The 12,988-nt window shown below is 43.2% G+C and overlaps 1 protein-coding gene across 1 annotated transcript in view; it reads left to right on the forward strand.

Annotated features, from left to right (window-relative positions):
* Positions 1 to 1,895: 1,895 nt before the first annotated feature.
* LOC117422807 (macrophage mannose receptor 1-like) overlaps positions 1,896 to 12,988 on the forward strand; it is a 37,423-nt gene continuing 26,330 nt past the window's right edge. Inside the window, exons 1-2 of the mRNA XM_059015377.1 lie at positions 1,896 to 1,953; positions 7,469 to 7,516. Coding sequence (XP_058871360.1) covers positions 7,480 to 7,516 — 37 coding nt within the window. The 5' untranslated portion in view covers positions 1,896 to 1,953; positions 7,469 to 7,479. The remainder of the gene's footprint in view (positions 1,954 to 7,468; positions 7,517 to 12,988) is intronic.

Here is a 12,988-nt window from a genome sequence, read left to right on the forward strand (position 1 = left end):
CAGCGAGCCTCACATGGGTACAGTGCAGTGAGCCTCACACAAGTACAGTGCAGTGAGCCTCACACGGGTACAGTGCAGCGAGCCTCACACGGGTACAGTACAGCGAGCCTCACACGGGTACAGTGCAGCGAGCCTCACACGGGTACAGTACAGCGAGCCTCACATGGGTACAGTGCAGCGAGCCTCACACAAGTACAGTGCAGTGAGCCTCACACGGGTACAGTGCAGTGAGCCTCACACAAGTACAGTGCAGCGAGCCTCACACGGGTACAGTACAGCGAGCCTCACACGGGTACAGTGCAGTGAGCCTCACACGGGTACAGTACAGCGAGCCTCACACGGGTACAGTGCAGTGAGCCTCACACGGGTACAGTGCAGCGAGCCTCACACGGGTACAGTACAGCGAGCCTCACACGGGTACAGTGCAGTGAGCCTCACACGGGTACAGTGCAGCGAGCCTCACACGGGTGCAGTGCAGCGAGCCTCACACGGGTACAGTGCAGTGAGCCTCACACGGGTACAGTGCAGTGAGCCTCACACGGGTACAGTGCAGCGAGCCTCACACGGGTACAGTGCAGTGAGCCTCACACGGGTACAGTGCAGCGAGCCTCACACGGGTACAGTGCAGTGAGCCTCACACGGGTACAGTGCAGCGAGCCTCACACAAGTACAGTGCAGCGAGCCTCACACGGGTACAGTGCAGTGAGCCTCACACGGGTACAGTGCAGCGAGCCTCACACAAGTACAGTGCAGCGAGCCTCACATGGGTACAGTGCAGTGAGCCTCACACAAGTACAGTGCAGTGAGCCTCACACGGGTACAGTGCAGCGAGCCTCACACGGGTACAGTACAGCGAGCCTCACACGGGTACAGTGCAGCGAGCCTCACACGGGTACAGTACAGCGAGCCTCACATGGGTACAGTGCAGTGAGCCTCACACAAGTACAGTGCAGTGAGCCTCACACGGGTACAGTGCAGCGAGCCTCACACGGGTACAGTACAGCGAGCCTCACACAAGTACAGTGCAGTGAGCCTCACACGGGTACAGTGCAGTGAGCCTCACACAAGTACAGTGCAGCGAGCCTCACACGGGTACAGTACAGCGAGCCTCACACGGGTACAGTGCAGTGAGCCTCACACGGGTACAGTACAGCGAGCCTCACACGGGTACAGTGCAGTGAGCCTCACACGGGTACAGTACAGCGAGCCTCACACGGGTACAGTGCAGTGTGCCTCACACGGGTACAGTGCAGCGAGCCTCACACGGGTACAGTGCAGCGAGCCTCACACGGGTACAGTGCAGTGAGCCTCACACGGGTACAGTGCAGCGAGCCTCACACGGGTACAGTACAGCGAGCCTCACACGGGTACAGTGCAGCGAGCCTCACACGGGTACAGTGCAGCGAGCCTCACACGGGTACAGTGCAGTGAGCCTCACACGGGTACAGTGCAGTGAGCCTCACACGGGTACAGTGCAGTGAGCGTCACACGGGTACAGTGCAGCGAGCCTCACACGGGTACAAATCAGACGCCTCTTTAGCTGAACTATTTGGATTGAAGTACATCGGACGAAGCTATAAACTCAGAGGCTTTATTTTTTGCAGATTATCATTTTGTTTGTTCCTGAGATAGTTTAAATTTTCTATTTCATATCTACACTGTTGTCTGAATCATGTTGTGTGCCATTGTATAATGTATTGAAGCAGGGATATTAAAACGTGGGGTAATTGTCTTAATCATGTTTGGTGCTGCTGTATATTTTAAATTATATATAAAACGTGTACCTTTTCTAAAATGGGCGTGACTATCACTGCTTACTGAATGACGTCACTGGCTGTGCTGTTTGTCTCCACCCATCATGCTCAGTATATCACAGCATGTCTAAGCTGAGCTGTCACAGTGTCAGCGCGTTTCAGACCAGGGAGAACACTTTGACACTGCTTTGTGTCTAAGGTAAGACTTTCCAAAAACATTATCTAGATGTATTTGTCTGTACGTAGATTACTAAATATCCATTAAAAACAGCAGCATGTTTATATGAGAAAGTCTCAATAGGTTTTAAATATAGATTTTAAGGAGGCAGTTTCCTCAATAGCCCATGTTAAACATATTAGCTTTATAGTTGCTTCTTGCAGAAGGAGTTTACTACTCTATAGGAAATAAACAACAACAATATTATTTATTACTATTATTATTTTATTAAGATGTATTGCTTTTTAATATTTTTATTTTGTATTGTTTTAGATGCATATGTGTTTCTTATACAGCCCTACTCTGTTTAAGTCTGTTCTGATTGGTTAAATGCGGGAGTCATTTGAGCAGGAATTCTTCAAAAAATATATAAACTGTAGAAATATATTCAATCTGTAACAGCATAAAAAGTCATTTGGTCGATGGGATGTGCTGTGCTTTGCATAGCCTTGCTTACCCGACTCAAACCTGCCAAGAAAACATTCAAATCAGATGTTTTCAATACTTCAAAGTGCAATATTGGGTCTTTATGCAAACATAGTGAAACGAAATCAGTCTAATTGATGATGTGTATTCCATATAGTATTGTTTGCTTCATGCAATAGTACTTGTACATTTTAATTTCCATCGCATAACAACCCAATAAGTGACTGATGGTGTGAAGCAGTTTATTTGATCAATATATCTCACAGGGTTCCAGGGCAGCAGCACAACTCGACTCGTTTTTCCTTTTCTCTGTTTTTGACGTCCACTCGGGTTTTGGTACTGAATGCATCAGAGAAATAGAAAAGGGATTGCAAAATAGATAAGTAAATAACATGCTAGAAACGTGCACTGAAGGGTAGACGCGCTGGTATAAATCAGAGCCAGAGCGTAAACCGTTTCATTTGTGTATTGTTATTTTTATTGTACTGCAGATGATATCATTCGAGAGACGGGGGTGTCTCTTTGTCATTATACAGCCCTATTCTGTCTATTGCCATCGCGTTTGGTTAAAACGTATTCCTAGTAAAAGTGATTCACCTGGAGTAGATTCGGTATATTAATATATGAATGTCTGTTGCAGGCAAACTTTTTTTTAAAAAGTTTAATTGTCATCGAGTTAGTGATTGATGTATGAAGCGCCTGATTGTCACAGTGCGGGCGGCATGATAGCAGCTTAGCAGCGGTGTTCTGGAGCTGCAAATCTGTGGGTAGACTTGAACAACGCCTATTACAAACTCGACTCGTCTTTAAAAATCTCAAACTCAACGAGTTAAGTAACCCCCTACTCTTTAAAATCATATTTGCCATTTTAAATACAAAAGCATTGTAAAGTATTGACATGTCCTAATAAATGTGAAATTCAAACAATTCATACGAGACAGTCCGCTAAACAATAGGAGAAACAAAACCAGGAAAGTCATGTGTAAAAACACTTACAATTATTACCACAGTAATGATCTGACTGGATCTTTACAAAGCTTGATTCCGTGTCTCAAACAGCTTGGCTTAGAGTGGAATCATATTGTTATGCAGATAACAGAGCGAATAGTATTTTATTTAGTTAGGTCATCTAATCTTTTATTTAATTACATTTTTATTTAATTAATGCATATTCAGTATTCAAGTTAATACTACTTTTCCATGTCTCCGATCAACACACACCAAAAAACATGCTTTTGAAACACGCAACCGGGTGAAACATGTTCCCTATTCTGTAGTGATGGAACGACAATCACAATTCTACGCTTCTGAAGATGATTATATTGTTAGTATAGTGAAAGCCAAAAGACTTTGTAGGTGTTCGCGTAGTTCATAATGAAGGCAAGGCTTCTTTGTGAAATATAGTACTTTTATATTGTAGAGTTTTTTTTAGTATTTTAAATAGAAAACTGAATAATTCTTCCATTCGCTGCAAGCTGCTTGTCTCAACTCTCGCTCTCTCTGGCTCACTCGACGGGAGATTTGATTTCTGGCAGGAACACGCGCAGCCTGTAGCTGTGCAAGGATGGAACGGTGTTGAAAGCGTCATTAAAGCCGCAGCTAACAAATAGCGTCCTCAATACTACTGAACTATACACACAAATCATAGCACATTATTTAAGAAATACAAGGCTATATTTGCTTCCTGAGCCATTGTGAAAAAAAGTTATAATTTCACAGTAGTGATGTCAAAAAGTCATAATTTCTCTAGAGCAGTTGTTCCCAACTCCGGTCCTCAACTAGCCCTGTGTCTGTCTGGGGTGTGTTTCAACTGAGCTCTCAATTACTTAATTGAACCCATAATTGAACTAAGAATTAGCCTAACCAGAGCTTTTAAATTATTTTAGACAGTTGGAGATTTCAAGTTACATATAAAATTGTATAAGGAACTTGAATTTTCCAACCTTTTATAAACCAAACAATTAAAAAATTAAAATTAAGCAAATTCTTAGTTCAACCCTCATCCAACCTCTTCATGTCATTGGCATGATTGACAAGTGGATCTTACTGGGCTCTCTACCCCCTCCCCCTGCAGGATTATGCACACGTCAGATAGCACACACAGACCTCCCCCTGCAGGATCATGCACGCGTCAGATAACAAACACAGACCTCCCCCTGCAGGATCATGCACGCGTCAGATATCAAACACAGACCTCCCCCTGCAGGATCATGCACGTGTCAGATAGCACACACAGACCTCCCCCTGCAGGATCATGCACGCGTCAGATATCAAACACAGACCTCCCCCTGCAAGATCATGCACGTGTCAGATAACAAACACAGACCTCCCCCTGCAGGATCATGCACGCGTCAGATAGCACACAGATCTTGCCCTGTTATACAGTTATTTAAACATTTTTTAAAATTTTCTAAATCTTTTTACTTTGAACCAATAATGAGCTTAATTTGACTTTTTAAATAGTATAGCATATAAAAAGTTGGAGAATTTAATTTCCTTATACAATTTTATACCTAAATTGAAATCTCCATCTGTTTAAAATAATTAAAAAGATCAGATTAGGCAAATTATTAGTTCAATTCGGGGACCAGGATTGAGAACCACTGGGTCAGTGTTTTTTCTTTTGTTCTCCCTGTACATGCACTGCTTCCAAGTGCAGGAGAGCAGCCATTCTCCTTTGTTTTCCTGTGTTTGTTTCGATTTTTTTCTTCATTGAAACTCTTTTGATTTGTTAGTTTTTAAATTTTTAATTATAAAGCACTTTCTTTTGTTTCTTTTAATTTTACTTGTAGTTTTAATCACAAAACTTTTTAAAAATTATATTTTAGTTTAATTGCCTGCTTCTGCCTTGTGCAGAGTGGGGGAAGGGCGGCACATTGCTCTGCCCTGTTTTCTTATTTTAATTCATTTTAATTACCTTTAACTTTGTTTGGTCTGTTTTTGTTTTTTGAGGCAATCTCCCTCCCTACCCCTGGCTTTCCAGTCCTGCTGATCGAACCAAAGGTGCTGGATCCTCCTCAGCCTCCCCTCAAGAACAACCTGAGCAGGATCTCTGATTTCTCCTCGACCCCCCTCCGCTCCGTGTCGAGGAGAGCCGTGTACGCAACGGTGCTCCACACTCTCCACTTCCTTGCCCTTGTCTCCCACCGAGACACCGCTTGGCGGGAACCCCCTCAACCCCCGGAGGGCGAGTCCCCAGTGGGAGGCCCTGTACTCTCCGATGATCCCTAGAGGAGCCGGGGAGCTAGGATGGAGGGTGCTGCACGGAGCGCTTGTGTCAGGAGAGATCCTGCGTCACTTCACCGACTCGTACGCCGCATGCTCTTTCTGCGGTCAATCTGAGTCGATGTTCCATATTTGTTTTTTGTGCACCAGGCTGCACCCCGTTCCTCCTCTTTCTGAAGAACCTCCTGCTGCAGTTCTGGCTACACTTCTCCCCCACCTTTTTATTTTCGGGAACCCTGTTTGTGGCTCCGCCACAAGGAGGGACCTCCTGCTGAATCTGCTCCTGGCTCTTGCTAAACTGGCAATTTACAAGACCAGGAAGCGCAAGATCACCGGGGAGGGTCTCTTTGACTGCAGAGCCATGTTCAGGGCCCTGGTCCTATCAAGATCACCGGGGAGGGTCTCTTTGACTGCAGAGCCATGTTCAGGGCCCTGGTCCTATCAAGATCACGGGGGAGGGTCTATTTGAATGCAGAGCCATGTTCAGGGCCCTGGTCCTATCAAGATCACCGGGGAGGGTCTCTTTGACTGCAGAGCCATGTTCAGGGCCCTGGTGCTATCAAGATCACCGGGGAGGGTCTCTTTGACTGCAGAGCCATGTTCAGGGCCCTGGTCCTATCAAGATCACGGGGGAGGGTCTATTTGAATGCAGAGCCATGTTCAGGGCCCTGGTCCTATCAAGATCACCGGGGAGGGTCTCTTTGACTGCAGAGCCATGTTCAGGGCCCTGGTCCTATCAAGATCACCGGGGAGGGTCTCTTTGACTGCAGAGCCATGTTCAGGGCCCTGGTCCTATCAAGATCACCGGGGAGGGTCTCTTTGACTGCAGAGCCATGTTCAGGGCCCTGGTCCTATCAAGATCACCGGGGAGGGTCTCTTTGACTGCAGAGCCATGTTCAGGGCCCTGGTCCTATCAAGATCACCGGGGAGGGTCTCTTTGACTGCAGAGCCATGTTCAGGGCCCTGGTCCTATCAAGATCACGGGGGAGGGTCTATTTGAATGCAGAGCCATGTTCAGGGCCCTGGTCCTATCAAGATCACCGGGGAGGGTCTCTTTGACTGCAGAGCCATGTTCAGGGCCCTGGTCCTATCAAGATCACCGGGGAGGGTCTCTTTGACTGCAGAGCCATGTTCAGGGCCCTGGTCCTATCAAGATCACCGGGGAGGGTCTCTTTGACTGCAGAGCCATGTTCAGGGCCCTGGTCCTATCAAGATCACCGTGGAGGGTCTCTTTGACTGCAGAGCCATGTTCAGGGCCCTGGTCCTATCAAGATCACCGGGGAGGGTCTCTTTGACTGCAGAGCCATGTTCAGGGCCCTGGTCCGGTCCCGGGTTACTTTAGAGCACGCCAACACAGAGTCCGCTGGCGACATGATGGCTTTTGTTGACCAGTGGGCTCTAAGTGGTGTGCTCTCTTCCATTTATTTTGGTTCATTATTACAGTTGAACATTTCATTTACAGTTTGAAAACCGTTTTTTTGTTACAATTAGTTAATGGACAGTTTTTGTTCGCACCCCCCTTTTGTTTAGGGGATGCTAATTAGTAATATTTTTATCAGCTGTTACATCAGGCATACCATCTTGAGTAAGCCTCATCTCAGAAGCTAAGCAAGGTTGGGCTTGGTTTGTACTTGGATGGGAGAGCACCTGGAACACCATGTGCTGAGTGAAATCTGATATAGTCCTCCTACTGGTCATCAAATAGGACTAATCATAATAATAAATAAATAACAATGTTTCTATTGAGTGTTGTGTTTTTATTGTTATTTTGTTTTGCTGTTTTTTTATATTTGTAGCTTTCCCTCTATGAAGGTGATTAATAGAAAGTCTTCTGTTTCTAATGCAGAGTCTGCTGTGATGGGGGAGAGGGGGTTCCTCATCCTTCTGCTTGCAGGTGGGTTTCCTTTATTTCTGTTTTTCTCACTGTTTGCTTTGGTATTTTCCACATTCTCTCTCAGAAAAGTTAATGCGGTTCTCAAAGCTGCAGTGTCCATCAATCAAGTTCAATGTGAAACTAACATGTGATTCCAGGGTATGTGTGTTTACTGCACTGCTCCACTTCTACAGAGCAGACCTGGCTGCAGTTATATCTACTCAGCTCAGCACAAGCTATTGATCGGTACTGTGGAGGCTGTCTGTCACACCTACATTGTTACAAATGTGGAGAACCGCTTGTCCACTTAAGATGAAAGGGACTTTTTAAAGTAAAAATAAAATCTGGTTTTATTCCCTAAAGGTGTATTTATTTATTTATTTATTTAGTTATTTATTTATTTATTAAATGTTATTCTATACCTTTTAAACAGACCTTAATATGGAGACTGTGTCTGTCCAAAGTTACTCTCAGAATCCTGGGGTATACTGGGACAGTCTCACTGGGCTCTATGTATCATTGATTTTTCTTTTGTATCTTGACTTTTTGTAGGTTTTTGTGGCTTTGTAGATTTACCCGCGATGTATTAAAGTCATTTTCATTCCCATAACTCAGTTTCATGGCTGCAAACTACTTTCAAACTACTTTCATATGCAGTTTTGTTATTTTACGCATGCCTCTCACTGGCGTAGATTCAACTGGCTGTTCGGATCTGAGACTTCCAGTTTAAACGTTTCCAGGGTTTTAGTTACTTTAGAATAAAGCACCTTCAAATATAAAAGAAACCAAATAAATACATTTTGTTTTGGTTTCATTTATATTTGAAGGTGTTTTATTTTAAGCTTTACATTAATAATGGAAGGGAAGCACGGAAACAAATCATTGCAGAGTTCTTTAAACACAAACTGAAATCTTTTCTTCTCAGTAATTAATTATGTCATTTATAGACAACTCAGTTACGATGAAAAGTATTTACTTGCGAAGCCTACATTCTGTACTTTATTCCTTTACACAACTAAAATATACATCGACTCAAACTAAAGAGTCTGCGATATTGTTAAATGAAAGTACTGAAAGCATAGGGAAGCATGATCAGGGTACAGACGAGTACAAACATGGTAAACTGCTGAATTACTGTGCAGATTTCCCATGGTAAACTTCCATATATAGCAACAAGCTTAGTTTTATTTATGCTTTCTGTTTTTGGGACCCTTTCTTTTCGATCTACGTGTTGGTTTGTTTTCTCTGTGCTCAGGGTCTGCGTGTGTTTAACGCATCACATTCAGTTTGTCCTGTTTGTTTTCTCTGTGCTCAGGGTCTGCGTGTGTTTAACGCATCACATTCAGTTTGTCCTGTTTGTTTTCTCTGTGCTCAGGGTCTGCGTGTGTTTAACGCATCACATTCAGTTTGTCCTGTTTGTTTTCTCTGTGCTCAGGGTCTGCGTGTGTTTAACGCATCACATTCAGTTTGTCCTGTTTGTTTTCTCTGTGCTCAGGGTCTGCGTATGTTTAACGCATCACATTCAGTTTGTCCTGTTTGTTTTTTATTTTCTGCTGCTTTCTTTTTTATAATCCTCATGCCATTTTGTAATATCAAGTGTTTGTCGCTTAGTGTCCCAGTGAATTAATGTTGTTAGTTATTTCTTTCCATGTTTCTTTTCTTAATGTTTTTGGCCCTGTGAAGTGGAAATAATATTTCTTGATTTTTTTTCATTTCACTATCAGGTCAGTTTTGTCTTTGTGGAAATTTGTTTTTTTATTCTTCTTGGCCGGTTCCACAGTTGCATCAAGGTCAGAGTCTCAGAAGCCAGAGCTGCATCCTATTATATTTGCTACTGCTTCTGTCTCTTCACTATGCCACTCATTTATCTTTGACAGAAGGAAGTTCTAAATCATGTCTTTCGGCAAATCTATTTCTAATGAGATGTAAATTCCGATCTCTCCTATAATGATCAGAAATTTATGCTGTTCGTAAACTTGCGGTGATATTTCACTAGTTCACGAAAAAGAGCTTGTGGAAGGGTGGTGGGTGATTCACTGACACACAGGAGACAGAAGGTGTACTTGAAGCACTGCACAGGTGCCCAGTGTTTTTGTGCCTGGTGTATTTTTTTTCTTTTAGCTCGCAGAGGGCACTGTTCACCGTGGTCTGCCTACCAGCGATGATAAAAACAGAACCACGGAAATACCAGATGCGGTACAGAACAAGTGCGGGTGCACTTACAAGTGCTCAAACAATAATTCAAAAACCAAAGGCGAAAGTAAAAAGGAAAATAAAACACAGTAACAAAACTACAAATAAAAGGTGCTGCACACTAGCCGCACGGCCCGGGTCTCCGTCCTACTCTGACCGTCTCCTCAGTCTACCCTAGAACTACACAGGGGGTCTGCCCACGGGTTCCCCACTAATATTAAGTTTACTTTCCATTTTCTTTTTGTTCCCGGTTTTCTCTTGGTCCCGGCTGTTCCCAGCTCTTGACCCGAGCTCCCGTACTTCCCAGTACGTCTTTTAAAAGGGCAGATCTGAGGAAACAGTGGAGTATTATTTTATAGTGCTAGCAATCCCCCCAAGACCCGTCCTTCAGCCACTCAGAGAGAAGAAAAGCCCACACACCCTCTTTCCCACCTCTCCGTGTCACTGCCATGACTGACAGGCGAGTATTGGATGAGTGCTGTCCTCTTCCTGCAGCACTAAGAATACGCCAGCAGAGTCAGCACAGGTCTCCACCTGTTACAGAGCTGTTTAGTACATTGCACGCAAAAATTCTACGAAGGACGGAGGCTGCGAATTTGCAGTATTTACGAACGCGTAAGTAATATTAGTACATAGTGCCCATGGTCTGTATGTTACACATTATTTTACATTTATATAGAGAGGTTCTTATTCCTCTTGTCTATTACAGGGTAATACCTCAGATCAATCAGAATAGATTTCAAAATATCTTGCAATATAATTAAAAATGAATATAATTCAATTTATGTTAAAATATATGTTAATATGTTTCTGAAATATTATTAAATACAAATAAAATTCTATTTTTCTAAAATATCTTCAGGTCCTCGGCTGGGAATTTCTGAAAATACTATCCTGTCTCAGTCTATTAATCTATTAATCTTTCACTACGTTAGCTATCAGCATTTTAACATGAGAACGACCGTGTTTATACGCATACCAAGAACAACCATGACTGGACAATTTGACTGCATGTTAAAAACAACATAAATATTATAATGAAAGGACAAACAATTGACTATAAGTCATAGTTTATTCAGGAACGTCATATAAAGCATCTACACAACCAAAACATTGTAAATAAATGGACATTTGAACAGAAATGTGTTTATATACAGACATATTACATAAAGTGCAACCTCAAAAAACAGTAAAAAATGAAATAAGCAAATATTTGAAAATAAATTTGTATATATGCAGGTATATCATGTACATACAAAACTGTACAACTGAAGGTGGTCTTCCGGTGACGCTCACGCGAGATGACCTCACTTCATTAACCCCCCTGCTAATACCCCGCTATTCTGTTATCATTAACCCTCCTGCTAATACCCCGCTATTCTGTTATCATTAACCCTCCTGCTAATACCCCACTATTCTGTAATCATTAACCCTCCTGCTAATACCCTGCTATTCTGTAATCATTAACCCCCCTGCTAATACCCAGCTATTCTGTTATCATTAACCCTCCTGCTAATGCCCTGCTATTCTGTTATCATTAACCCCCCTGCTAATACCCCGCTATTCTGTTATCATTAACCCTCCTGCTAATACCCTGCTATTCTGTTATCATTAACCCCCCTGCTAATACCCCGCTATTCTGTTATCATTAACCCCCTGCTAATACCCCGCTATTCTGTTATCATTAACCCTCCTGCTAATACCCTGCTATTCTGTTTATATCATTAACCCTCCTGCTAATACCCTGCTATTCTGTTATCATTAACCCTCCTGCTAATACCCCGCTATTCTGTTATCATTAACCCTCCTGCTAATACCCTGCTATTCTGTTATCATTAACCCTCCTGCTAATACCCTGCTATTCTGTTATCATTAACCCTCCTGCTAATACCCTGCTATTCTGTTATCATTAACCCCCCTGCTAATACCCCGCTGTTCTGTTATCATTAACCCCCTGCTAATACCCCGCTATTCTGTTATCATTAACCCTCCTGCTAATACCCTGCTATTCTGTTATCATTAACCCTCCTGCTAATACCCCGCTATTCTGTTATCATTAACCCTCCTGCTAATACCCTGCTATTCTGTTATCATTAACCCTCCTGCTAATACCCTGCTATTCTGTTATCATTAACCCTCCTGCTAATACCCCGCTATTCTGTTATCATTAACCCCCCTGCTAATACCCCGCTATTCTGTTATCATTAACCCTCCTGCTAATACCCTGCTATTCTGTTTATATCATTAACCCTCCTGCTAATACCCTGCTATTCTGTTATCATTAACCCTCCTGCTAATACCCCGCTATTCTGTTATCATTAACCCCCTGCTAATACCCCGCTATTCTGTTATCATTAACCCTCCTGCTAATACCCCGCTATTCTGTTATCATTAACCCCCCTGCTAATACCCCACTATTCTGTTATCATTAACCCCCTGCTAATACCCCGCTATTCTGTTATCATTAACCCTCCTGCTAATACCCCGCTATTCTGTTATCATTAACCCCCTGCTAATACCCCGCTATTCTGTTATCATTAACCCTCCTGCTAATACCCCGCTATTCTGTTATCATTAACCCTCCTGCTAATACCCCGCTATTCTGTTATCATTAACCCTCCTGCTAATACCCTGCTATTCTGTTATCATTAACCCTCCTGCTAATACCCTGCTATTCTGTTATCATTAACCCTCCTGCTAATACCCCGCTATTCTGTTATCATTAACCCTCCTGCTAATACCCTGCTATTCTGTTATCATTAACCCCCTGCTAATACCCTGCTATTCTGTTATCATTAACCCTCCTGCTAATACCCCGCTATTCTGTTATCATTAACCCTCCTGCTAATACCCCGCTATTCTGTTATCATTAACCCCCCTGCTAATACCCCGCTATTCTGTTATCATTAACCCTCCTGCTAATACCCTGCTATTCTGTTTATATCATTAACCCTCCTGCTAATACCCCGCTATTCTGTTATCATTAACCCCCCCTGCTAATAACCCGCTATTCTGTTATCATTAACCCCCTGCTAATACCCCGCTATTCTGTTATCATTAACCCTCCTGCTAATACCCTGCTATTCTGTTATCATTAACCCTCCTGCTAATACCCCGCTATTCTGTTATCATTAACCCCCCTGCTAATACCCCGCTATTCTGTTATCATTAACCCTCCTGCTAATACCCTGCTATTCTGTTTATATCATTAACCCTCCTGCTAATACCCCGCTATTCTGTTATCATTAACCCTCCTGCTAATACCATGCTATTCTGTTATCATTAACCCTCCTGCTAATA

The sequence above is a fragment of the Acipenser ruthenus genome, chromosome 50 (assembly GCF_902713425.1).
Source record: "Acipenser ruthenus chromosome 50, fAciRut3.2 maternal haplotype, whole genome shotgun sequence".
Taxonomy (NCBI): Eukaryota; Metazoa; Chordata; class Actinopteri; order Acipenseriformes; family Acipenseridae; genus Acipenser; species Acipenser ruthenus.